Source organism: Rattus norvegicus, chromosome 6 (genome assembly GCF_021556685.1).
Source record: "Rattus norvegicus strain SHRSP/BbbUtx chromosome 6, alternate assembly SHRSP_T2T, whole genome shotgun sequence".
Lineage (NCBI taxonomy): Eukaryota > Metazoa > Chordata > Mammalia > Rodentia > Muridae > Rattus > Rattus norvegicus.
This window is the reverse complement of record NC_141539.1, coordinates 22,338,745-22,351,335: the sequence shown is the minus strand read 5'-3', so window position 1 is coordinate 22,351,335 and position 12,591 is coordinate 22,338,745. Positions and strand designations below refer to the sequence as shown.

Genomic DNA, 12,591 nt, shown 5'->3' with positions numbered 1-12,591 from the left:
ACTTTAGGCATATGGAAAAACTAATCGTACTCTACCAATAATATTAACTATCTTTTACCCAAAACTTGTCTATTAAATCTACCTTCTGAGGTAATGGTATTCAGAAGTGGGACCTTTGGAAGAGATCACATTCTGACAGCTCTGCCTTACAATCTGTATTAGTGCCCTAAGAGCTTTTTCACACACTTTAGCATGTTACCACATATCTAAGTGGTGTCTTCCACGAACTAGGAGGCAAAAGTCTCAGTAAACTCAGAATCTGTTGGCATCCTGGACTTCTCAGCCTTCAGAACCATGGGTACTAAATTTTTGTTGTTTATAAACTGCCCCACCTATGGTACTTAGTATCAGTCTAAACAGACCCAAGACAACTGACAACCATGAAAAAAAAATACAGAAAATGTTAATTAAATTCTCAAGGAGTTCAATTTTCAATCATTATCCTATTCCTAAAAAATTAGTTACATTTACTTTTATCGTTAAGGAAAAATTGTGTTGGAACCTTTCAGCATGTGCTATTCATTCTTTCCTTCCAAAAGTAAATGTAACTTCACTAGCATTGCTCTACTTAGGAAGAGAGGGATAGATTACTTGAGAGAAGAAGACAAATGAGCCAGACATGGGTTCAAACTCTAGCTCTGTCACTTCTTGGCCTTAATTCTCAGGCAAACTAGTTAATGTATTTGTATCTTAGACATGTATCAGAATCACCTCAGAGGGTTGGTCTTACATTTAAAAGTCAATAAATAAAGAATAAAGATGACAGCCAGATTTAAAAAGTGATCTGGAAGTTGATATGCAGCACCCCTGGATCCTGGGGGCCACAGTAGCAGGATGGCTAAAGGAAGGCCAGAAGGCATTCACTACTCAATGTTGTGTCACTGATCCCTGTATTCTGCTAGTTATTAAGTCAGAAGACAATCTTAAAGAAAGCCAGTAAAATAAAATATGTAAACAACCTTACCCAGATAGTACAGAGTCATGACCTTTTCTGGTCTTTTATTAAAGTTAAAAAAAATATAATTTTACCTCCATTGAAAGTAACTTCGCCGAGGCAGTCTCGTGGTACTTTGGATGCACAGCGTTTGTGGCAGTTGAATTTGCAATCTAAAATATAAACATCCAGCTTATTATTTAAACAGGTAGAATCAGATATTACACTTCCTTTACATCACTCAGAAACAGTGACTTGCTCTGAGAACTCAAGTCTTAAGCAACAGTCTGGTTTTAACTTCTGATGCACCTACTCTGCACCTTAACTGGACCAGAGATAAGCTTCTTCGTCTGTGTGATGAAGTTAATGCCATTTGTACGATACAACGACTCTGGTAGCTCCAGGTCTCCTCCTCTTACTTCATGTATAATCTAATGGCATGCATAGATTTTCTACTTACCAGCATGTGATCTTATACTTAATTAATTTAACTGAGAAATAGTACTATGATTTCTCATATAGTTTTATAGAACACTGTAGATAAAGTTTAGTGTGTGTGTGTGTGTGTATCCCTCTTTCTTTTTAAAGTAACCACAAGAAAAAATTTTTTAATAATGTTACTGACACTTAGATATTTTAGACTTATATTTACTATAAAAATGCACATGAAGTGTACCAGGAACGCAAGCAACCCTACCTTTACACTGCAGTCCTTGGCGAAAGAGGCCTTTGAGCAGCCGCTTGCAGTACTGACATATTGTGGGTCGGCCATAAGAGTGGACAGCAAACGTGTGTGGAACTTTGACCCTGCACATTACCATCTTTTCCATCCAGATCGGACGACCACTCCAGGACGGGATTCTCTTACTTGGCTCTTGGTGAGTATGTGACTAGAACAAGTAATTTCTGTCAGTATAGGTCAATCTTAAAAACAAAGTACTGGGAGCAAAACTTAAACACAATTTATTGATCTTGGGGAGGACTTTTGTGATGGGTCCTGGTAGGAGAGGAAGGGCTGACATTGGGTTGCAAAGGGAATAAATAAATTTAATGATAATTTAAAAAAGATAGTAGCAATGCAGGCTGCAGACTACTGTATAGAAGTACTCATTTGACGTAACAGTGGGCAATTCACAAGGTTGTTCAAGCACTTGGTTATTTCTCTACATTTTTAGAGCGCCACAACATGTACCCTTTAAGAAGAGAAGCTCCTTGTCTAAGTCACAGCTGGTGGACGCAGGGTCAGATAATGAGTATTTGATGACGAAGTACCTGTCCAGCCTTGCCTTCCATTCCCAGGGAAATCCCCAATGGCTTGACAATTTCCACCTCACAGGGCTGGCCTAATGTTTGTTCTGCACTGGGACTTACTGACTTCTCTGCTTAGGTGGGCATTACTGCAAATGGCACTTTCTGTAGTTTACTTTACAATGGTGCTCATTTTACCACCACCAAAGGCAGATTTCTCAACCAATTTAATAGCTTTTTTCCATTTCCCAACCTACACACACACACACACACACACACACACACACACACACACACACACACACAGGCTTGTATGAGAGGCACATTTAGCACTTTACAATAAAACTGAAAGCTGACAATGACTTCCCAGCAGATGCTAATCCCCATTGAAAGCTGATCAAGCTGATCAATCACAGGAGAAGCAAAGACTGGGGAATGCCTGTCAGCGCTCACACTGCATTACTGCAAATAGCCTGGAAAAAGAGTTACTTCACAATTTCCCAAAAATACTGGAATATGTCTCTAGAAATTTGAACTAAATGGTTGAAGAAAAAAACCAAAGTAGCATTAGTGATAGTAATAGATCTGAAGCCGACCCTTGATATTGCAAATATTTTCCAATGTTTTTGGAGGATTTTTTTTCCTCTAAGCAAAGCTAAAAAATTAAAGAACAATTAAAAATGTCTGTGAAGCTTGAGAGATAAGTAGATTTTTGTAACTACAGCTCTCTCTAAACAAAGGGAATGATCAACCTAAATTACAGGCCAGTTCAGGGCAGCTCATTCCGTTTATTGAAGACACGTATGCAGTGACTATTATATGCTAAATGCTATGTTATATATCTGGAAGACGATCTAAACATAATCATGTTTTGGACACCTCTGCAGATGACTGAAGGGAGTACACTCCAGCCCTCGTCTTCACTGTCAGGGGCAGCCCTCTGAGCTTGTTCTCAGTGTGCCAGTCTCCTCTGCACTTCCTCTCCTCCTGCATCTTCTATTTTTGGTCCGCCTCAAGTTCAAATCATACAAGGCACAGTAAAACTGATGTGTATTAGTCATCCAATACAGAGGACACCCCTGTAAGTAAGACTTTTATTTGCATGGCCGGTTAGTACCTTTGTTCATGTCCTGCTGGTATCTTCAGGGCATTAGGGACATGGTACAGAGCATGTGTGCCAGGTACAATTGTCCCTCTGTAGCAGTAGCAGTCACAGGGTTATTTAAATTCTATTCCCATCTAAATATCAAAGTGGACTGAGAATACAATGAGTAGGTTTTCTGCACTGAATCCCTGAAATTCTTAACATTTTCCCTACCTCCATGTGCCTTGACTGACATCAATCAGTATGACCCGAGTCTCAGTGACTGCCTCTGGCAGTGATGGTGGCAGGAGAGGTATGGCACACTCAATGAGCAACTGAATGGGACCACTGACATCAACACAACAAGAATTGAGTGAAAATCCTAGCCTTCTTTTAAAGTCTTCTAATTGCAAATTAGTATTAGCTTAATTGTTTTTCTGTTTTAATGTGTAGCCAGAAATTTTCTAAAAGTAACTTACTTCCAATTGGCTTAGTTGTAAGCTAATTAATTCCTAACAAAACTGTGCAACATCATTGCCAATTATCAGACAGACACAGACTCTCTCTCTCTCTCTGTCTCTCTCTCTCTGTCTCTCTGTCTCTCTCTCTCTGTCTCTCTGTCTCTCTCTCTCTCTCTCTCTCTCTCTCTCTCTCTCTCGGAAAGAAAAGCATAAAAAAACCATCAACTCTGCACATTGTAATCAGCACTGGAGAATCTGTGAGACAAGTTCCTCTACTTTTGTGCACCAGCTCAGACCTGAGCTTTCTTTCTAGTGTCATTCTGTCTCTCAGAAATATACTGAGATGAATACTCAACCATTTCACCTTCAAACAGTCAGTACTTGTGGATCCTTAAACCTTATAGCTTTCATTCTAACCAAATTCAATAAAAATTCTGTTCTTTCACCTCCTTACAGTGTCTTTTATGATCATGATAGAAATAGCTTTGTGCACACAGACGAAGGCAACCTCAGAGTTATGTTAATAGGTTCTACTCCCAACATACCTGTTTCCAAGCTCATTTCCCTTATTTAGTGAGGCTTTATATCTTGGCATCCAACCATCCATCCATCCATCCATCCATCCATCCATCCATCCACCCACCCACCCACTCATTTTTAGAAACGTATTCCTCGTTTCCTCTAAGAAAACTGGGATGAAGTGTGCCTCTGACGATTGTAATGCAGACCTCTGAGCAACAAGGTAGGCATGAGGAGGCTGAAGAGCTCTTCACTGCCCTTGGTTCAGCGTCAGGGTTGCTTGCACCTTCTAACTGCTCTGGCATACGCCCCATCCACAGAGGCTGGTCGTCTTCTACCGGGGACACTGCAGGCAGGATACATATGTGGGAAGGAAGTGGGAACACACCTGCTCATGAGCCAGATGACTGAGATCAACACTAGAGATCAGCAGGATGCTCACCGTCACACTCAGAACAATAATTCTATTTTTCAGTATATTGAGTATCTAAACAACCTAGTGATGACTTAAAGTGTTCAAGAGATGTGTGTAAGTACATTATATGCAGATATCCTGCCAACTTCTAAAAAGGGGTTGAACAGTAATGGATTTCAGTATCTGCTGCAGGCTCTAGAACCAATGCCCTGCGATTACTAAAGGGTGGCAGTGCTTCCCTTTCCTCTGCCCTCTGCCTTCCCCTAGGCCAGGAACGACCAACTGAGGGTAGCTGCCACCAGAGCATCATTCGTGGGTTCTTAAAGCAGTAACTTATCATTCCCTGATAGGTTCCCTCTGTGGTTCAGTGTATGAGACACACCAATCTCCTCCCAAGGCCTCCCCTATGTCTGGGCACAGCTTCTCCTTCTCGGCCTCCATACACACATTCCTTCTACTCTCTCCCTTGGGTGTTTGCTGTTGTTAACCAGGGTCTCACTGGCCTAGAACTCACGATCCTTGCTTGAGTATTGGGATTACCTTTCTTTATCTACTTCAAAAGTTTCTTTCAGTGGCTAAGTAGTATATGAACAGGAGAAGTTTTAGAGTAGGATTACATAAGTTTTACTTTTATTAAATAGACAATAGCCCAAAGCTTTGCACTGTGCTAGTGTACAGAAGTCCTGATAGCAGTTATATATAAAAGACAGAGGCTTTAAAACCAACTCCTGGCAAGATTACAATTTACAGATATAAACCATTCCAAGTACTACTAAGCACATAAATCTTCAATAAACTACTGTATTTATCCTTGGAAAGAAGAATACACTTATTAATCTGCCCTGTGACTCTGGAAGGCACTTACCCATTGTGTCTCCGGAGTCTACCTCACACTTTGGGAACAGGCGTGCTCATTCATTCATATCACCTGGGTACCAAGTGCTGTGCTAAGTGAGTCACAGACTGAACTTTACAGAGAGAATTTCTGTTTTCATGAACCTCGTTACATTGTCTTTTATGATTATGATACAGTTACATCTAAGGATCTGCTTCCAGTATGCCTTTTTCAAGCTTAATTCCTTACGCAGTAGAGCTTTACATATTGGCTTTACTTATGTGTTTATTTATTTTTAGAAATTTATTTCTCGTTTTCTATAATTTAGTACACAAACACTTGGCAGAATGTTAGACTCACAAACAAGGTTTCAAAAGTGTGATGGCACTATAAAGACAGACTACTCTGTAGGTCTAGGTAAGTGCCACCTCAGACTCGGAACAGGGGAGGCGGGACCCGGCTAAGCATGTTCTAAGAGCTTGGCAAGAGTTTAAGAGCCACTGCTGGCTTCAAGCACTGCCCAGAGCAAACTGCGGCCCGTGTGCAACAAACTTCCAGTGATGAGAAATATCTGAGAGGGAAAGACATGTTGTGACCGTGGGTGGCGCTGTGGGTGCCGATGCAATAAGAACAGAAGGGTGCACATTCTGCATGCCATGCCAATCTTCAGTGGAGAGCTGCTTCCTCCTGCCATCACTGTGCCTGTCAGACTCCACATGCATCAGCCCTTTTTAGACAGACTAGTACCAGCAACTCTCCAGTACACTTCCAGACAGCTGTCCCTCAGATTCTGAGGCTTCTAGTTTCTAAGTAGCCATTAGTTTTTCCTGCTTTCCAGTCTATAGATGATCTTTTTGGGACTACTGAGAATCTGATCACATAAGCCAATGTAATATATTCTGTCATTTAAACACACACACACACACACACACACACACACACACACACACACACACACACACACGTGTATAGGTTTTGTTCATCTGGAGATCCCTAATATAGTTATCTAGAGGAGAGAAACATGGAAACATGACTGGAGTTGTGTATTAGGAAAGCTGGCATTATCGTTACACGTAAGATTAACTGAAGTACAGATGCTGGGTGCAGGATAATGAAAGCAGGCTCACACAGTGATCTATACAATAACGCAGTCCCCAGGAGTGCACGGCACAATCCACTGCTATTGGAGAGCCTTGTCTTTATTACCACATTTAAAGTTCCTTAAGTGTAGGAACGTTACTGTCCTCTGGTATCACCTGTTCTGGGATGTCATAGGCCTTGTAAAATCACTGGGAATAATTAGTAAAATGCCTCCCATGACTTGAGAATACATACCTCTTCACTGAGCAGGGGCACACATTCAGGCTGCAGGGGTCTCGGAACTGAGAGGCCAGGTCCTGGCAGAGACACATTTGACAGACGTCTCTTTCTTACTCCACTGCAGTTATTTGGAATCTTGAAGGCACATCGTTTATGATAATTTAATCCACAGCCTAAATATATTTTAAGAGTAAAATATAAAAATTTTAAATGTAACTATTTGAAATGTGACACATAAAAAACAGTCTTTATTTCTGCCAGTAACAATACCAACCTTAATTAAGAACTAAGATAACAGATGACGTGGAACATAACAAATTCAAGAATAAGAACTGTATAGAAAAGTTTATTTAGAAAAGTTATATTGCCTGGAGTAGTGAGTCTTGACTTGTGATAGCTAGCACAACCCCCTGGAAGTTTATTAGAAACATAAATTACTAGGCTCACCCCTGAAGCTACAGACTCGGAACAGTGGAGGTGGAGCCCGGCTAAGCATGTTTATGAACGTGGCAAGGGTTTAAGAGCCACTCCTGGCTTTAAGCACTGCCCAGTGACAAACTATATGAAACTCAAATCTCAATGTTTCTGAACATAAAATAATAACAAATGCTAATATAGAGTATCGGTGTCATGTAAGTATAACACACAATTGTACAACATAAAGGCTGTATGTGTACCATGTGTGTGCAGGGATCTGTGTATGAGTATGGAGGTGAGAGATGAACTTCAGCTCCCATTACTGAGGAGACCTATGTTGGGGCAGCATCTCTCACTGGGGCCTGGAACTGTAAGAAAGCCCCCCTTGTCTCCTAATTTGCCAAGAACATGTCACCACGCCCAGCTTTTACAAGGGTTCTGGGGACTGCACTCAGGTCCTCATGCTTGTGTGGCAAGCCCTTTACTAAGACATCTCCCTTACTTTATAAACATGTTTTATTGCAACACAGTCTATTGTTTATTGACATATTTTTTTCTTTGTCTGAATGTTTTGTCTTCATGTATGTATGTGTATGTGTGTATATATATGTATGTATGCGTGTGTATGTATGTATGTATGTGTATATGTGTGTGTGTGTGTATCTCACATACATGCTTGGTGCTCTGGGCATGAGATCCTTAGGAACTAGAGTCACATATGGTTGTGAGGCACCGTGTGGGTGTTGGATATTGAACCCGGGTCCTCTGAAAGAGCAGCCAGTGTTCTCGGCTGATGAGCTACCTCTCTGGTTCCTACAGTTAGTTCTATACTACAGCAGCAGAGTTAGACACTATAGAAACCACACACCTGCAAAGCCTTTGTAAAGTATTTGCCTGCTGGTATTTTACAAAAAAAGTTCACTGACCCGCCACTGCTTCTTGAAGAGACTTCTGTCTGATGAACTGCTATGCCCTAGCAAATCTAACTTACCAAATTTACCACTGTACAGAAAAAACTAAAAATATAATAAAACTCTATATTGTAGGTGGCTAATAGTTACTAAGCCACTGTTCTGTCAACTATTTTATTCACGTTACCTATTTAACCATTTATGATACTGGAAGAGTATCTTTCACAGAGAAGGCAGTCTCCAGAGAGGTTGCCAAGTTGCCTATGCAGAAGAACCAGTAGGTGGAGGCAAAGGAAAGACCAGAGAGTCCTCATCTCTGCGATTCTAAAGTCTTACTACCCAGGCACCAACTATGACTTTTGTCTTTCATTAGGAATTCACAAATGCAAATGTAAAATCCTCTTTCAAATTAATGCAGACATTTAAAAGCGCTCACCTTCACATTTTAATCCTTGACGTACCAATCCCCAGAGCATTTCACCACAGTAATCACAGAAAGTAGGTGCTTTGTAAGAATGGACATAGAGAGCATGAGGGCGGATCTGGAAGTCTTCTACTGTGGCCAAAGCTTAAAAAGAAAGAACAATACCAAAAGTATTAAACTATATTTTATAATTGCAAATTAGTTAGGAAGGGTCACCATATCCATTTATATGGAAACACAAGGTAATGTCTCTGAACGTTTCATTTGACTACAAAATAAATTATTTTTAGCATTTAATAAACTTGTGATTTAAAATGTTTAATGAAATAAAACTTATTTATTGCATGTCACATGTTAGGGGAGGAGCAAGTGCCATGGCCTATGTGGAGGTCAGAGGAGAACCTGCAGACGTGAGTTCTTCCCTCCTATCATGTGTGTGCCAAGGATCACATTCTGCTAAGCCTTCCTTCTGGTCCAATACTATGATTTTTAAAAACAGTTCTTCTGGGAGTCCAGCAGCTTTGAATGAGTGAAGTTCCAAAGAGGCCAAGTTGGAAACCTGTAGGCTAGGTACTCCAGAAGCACTGTCTCAGAACAAGATGGTAAATACCTATTACGTCTTCTTCAGCCCATTACAAACTGCTTAGCTTAGGGTGCACTGAAAAAGGAAACACTGAAGTAAAATGTAAAAATAAAAGTGCTATGGAACGTAACCTCATTGTCACAGTGTTTCTGTGAAAATAAGACATTGAGTTCAAAGATGTCCAGGACTCCTCTTTTCTCCATGAGCCACGGAGCAGTAGATCAAACGCCGCTCTCTCACGTCACCTGAAAGTCACTAGTGAGGTGCCTGCGGTTTGATGAAAGGTCCACAGCCAAGAAAGAATGAACGTAACCATGACCTTAGAGGAGAGCAGCACATAGATCTCCTGTGAGTGAAGGGAAGAAAGGTGGGCTGTGGTGTAGAATGATCAATGCAGGGGGCCAGGGAGATGAAGAATCAGAAACACAGATGAGAGCTGTAAGGACCAGTAGGGAGACACAGTGGCCGGAGAGGATCTCAAGAATAGGCTAAAAGAGGGTAGAGGGAGGGTAGAGCGAGCAGGCTCTGGGTGTCTGGCTGACCACTTGCTTCCTTTCTCTTATCAACCTTCTTCTCTTGCCAACTGAACGATGCCTTCCTTGTGGCATTCCTCTGCCCCTCACATTGCTCAGTGACTGTCCTGCTTACTTGATGTTGGGGAAGTGAAAATGGTGGGAGTTAGGGAACAGGAAGGGCAAAAAGGGGCAAGGCGGTAATGAAAATGGGAAATGTCCATTGGGGACAAGAAGGGAAGAGATGTTTTTGTAAACCACACAAGTAACCAGCACTGCCACTTTCTCTTCCAAGTCTTTAATATTCCTCTCTTTATCCAGATTCTCTTTTCGGAACCTCTGTTCTCTTCTCCACGCTCTTAACAGAAATGGGAAAAGAAACAACTGTAGTCCCCCTTTATGTTTCTGACTCGGAGGAAAGCACTTCTTTTCAGTTTAACTGGCAATTCCTTAGCTTCAAAACTCGTAAGAAATTCAGTTTTCCTTTCTCATAGTGCTATAACCTTCCCAAAAGTGAAAAGCATGCAGAAACCATGACCACACATTACAGAAGCAAGCAATCACATGGTGACGGAGCCAAGTGCAGTAGAACATAGAACTAGTGTAGAAAACACTCTGGGAGAAAAGACTAAGGGAGAAGGAGCCATTTGCTTACCTGACAGGACAACTTCTACAAGATCCCCTTCATGTATTTCATCTGCTGAGGTAATCAGCTGCAAAATGTTTTCTGAGCTCATGTTGTGGCGAAAGAGAAGAATTTTATCATACATGCCAAAGAATCCACACTCTGGAAACTGAAGAAAGACAGCCCTGCATCAATATTCCATAGCTTCTGCTGTTATAAATATTCTATACAAGAATTTTAAAGTGTCTTAGCACAGTGCTAGTTACTAACAACTCTTTTAATATTTAAAAGGTGAACCTTGTACTCAAACATCCTGGTTAATTTTAAAGCTCAAAAACAGAAAAGTAAATTTGCAAATAAATAATCATTACCTTAAAACACATGTGTCTTACAAATTTCAGATTTCTACTTGTTGTAAGACAACGTAATCTTCCACGGGTCAGTTTGTATCCTGAGAGGCAGGCAGCTGTTTCCATTCATTAGAGCTGTACTGCTCAACACTCGGTCAGCTACTGCTCTTCTTTGGATAGGATGTGTAAAATGTCCATGCGTTAAAGGCTTGCTTTTCATACTGCACTCCTAGGAGGTTCTGCAGCCCTTATGTGTCATGAGTATGTGGGGCCTGGGGACAGGGACAGTCCTAAAGGGGACTGTACCCTCTGGTGTCTTCTGGACTCTTTCCTGCTCTCACTGAGGTAGACAGTTTTGCTTCTGCTATGGTGTGCTGTACAATGCAATGGAGTCAACTAATTGTGGGCTGAGCCTATAACACTGAACATATTTTTCTCTATAAAACTGATATCTTAAATATTTGCTATAGCATAGCGCTGTTCACCGTAGTCATTTGAATCTGAAATAATTAAAATGAAATAAAAAATTTATCTCCATAGTCACACTAGCCACACTGCAAAGTACCTCGCTGCCATGGTAACTGCAGCAACTATACTCAAGATCACTGAACTAGACACCCACACCGTCTCAGGGCTGAAGACCAAGTAACTCTAACAGCAGCGACAGGGTACTGACTTTTCAGTTCAAGCACGCATCTAGCACTTTAGTCCGTTCACTGCAGTTACAAACTGCATCATCAGCGCGCTACACAGAGGCTTGAGGATTTCCCCACATATGCCCTAAACAGACTATTCTCATTTACAATACTTAGGGCATTCATATGTGGAACAAAATATGAAGATGTGTGCCAGTATTTTGAAGGAAGTAGCTAATAGTTAAACGTTTTTGTGTGCTTAAGAAAGGGTCTCCGTATGCAGTCCTGGATGGCTTAGAACTTGCTACCAAGGCCAGGCACCCTCTCGATTTCTGGGATTAAAGGCATGTATCATATCTGATGAAATATTAGGAATTTTTAATATCTGCCTTACAAAATTATTCCATTTTTAATCAATTAAAAGTATAAAAGATGTCATCTATTTTACTAGTGCCTTGGAACACACTGTTATAGAAAATTCCTTGATTCTCAGAAGATAACACCACAGTTGTCCTTTAATAAACAGTATGGTGTGTTACTGGCTCGAGCTCAATGATCTGGCATAAATCAGTCACACCAAACTATATTGCAGGGATGTTGAAGAAAAGATGGCTCTCGTACTTCATACGGTGGCACTACTTGGTGAGGAATCACAAAAAGACATTTCTTGGGTTTCACAGTGTAGCATGTAGTTAACCGTGTTTTCTTATTTACTCAGCTCACTGGGGAAAAGCACGACAAATTTACAGCCCTCTCTTGGCAGCCTCAGATCTTACGGCAGATGCTTTAGTTATTTAGTTGGGTATTTTATAATTCCAACTCTACCTTCAATTATTGAGTTATCAATAGTATTTATTAAGTTTAAACTATGCTTTAATGTATAGCTAACGTGGTAATTATCTTTAATTGAAAAGAGAGAAATAAAAAATTATTTTGTCTAAATTCTAATTAAAAATTTACTAAGCTAAATGATTAAATAGGAGACCAAAGCAGCTTTAGAACTTAGCTGCACCATTCCCTCAATGTTAAAAAAGAATTTCATATTCCACCGTCATAAGAAAATAAAATCTCAAACCAGTATTTGAAAGAATAAAACTGATTTTAAAAATAGCATTCCTGTCATATTTACTAAATACAAGGTATGGATAGCAGTTGTAAGGAGAAAACAGTCTGTATCTTCCAAACACCTCCCAAAAGCTTACAATCTAACAGGGGAAAAATGGAAACACTTGCAGATATTAAACAACAGGATAGTAAATGGCAAGTGAAACACAAAACTTCTAGAATAAGGGCAAATAATAACGGAAAAACTTCATCA

At 40.5% G+C, this 12,591-nt stretch overlaps 1 protein-coding gene across 6 annotated transcripts in view; it reads right to left on the bottom strand.

Moving 5' to 3' along the window:
• Positions 1–12,591, bottom strand: part of Prkd3 (protein kinase D3) — a 75,931-nt gene that overhangs the window by 26,772 nt on the left and 36,568 nt on the right. For all 6 annotated transcript variants that reach the window (XM_087552987.1, XM_087552989.1, XM_087552991.1 and 3 more), the window contains 5 exon segments: positions 10,319–10,457; positions 8,581–8,712; positions 6,832–6,989; positions 1,632–1,824; positions 1,030–1,107 (listed from right to left, as the gene is read on the bottom strand). In XM_087552987.1, coding sequence (XP_087409113.1) covers positions 1,030–1,107; positions 1,632–1,824; positions 6,832–6,989; positions 8,581–8,712; positions 10,319–10,457 — 700 coding nt within the window.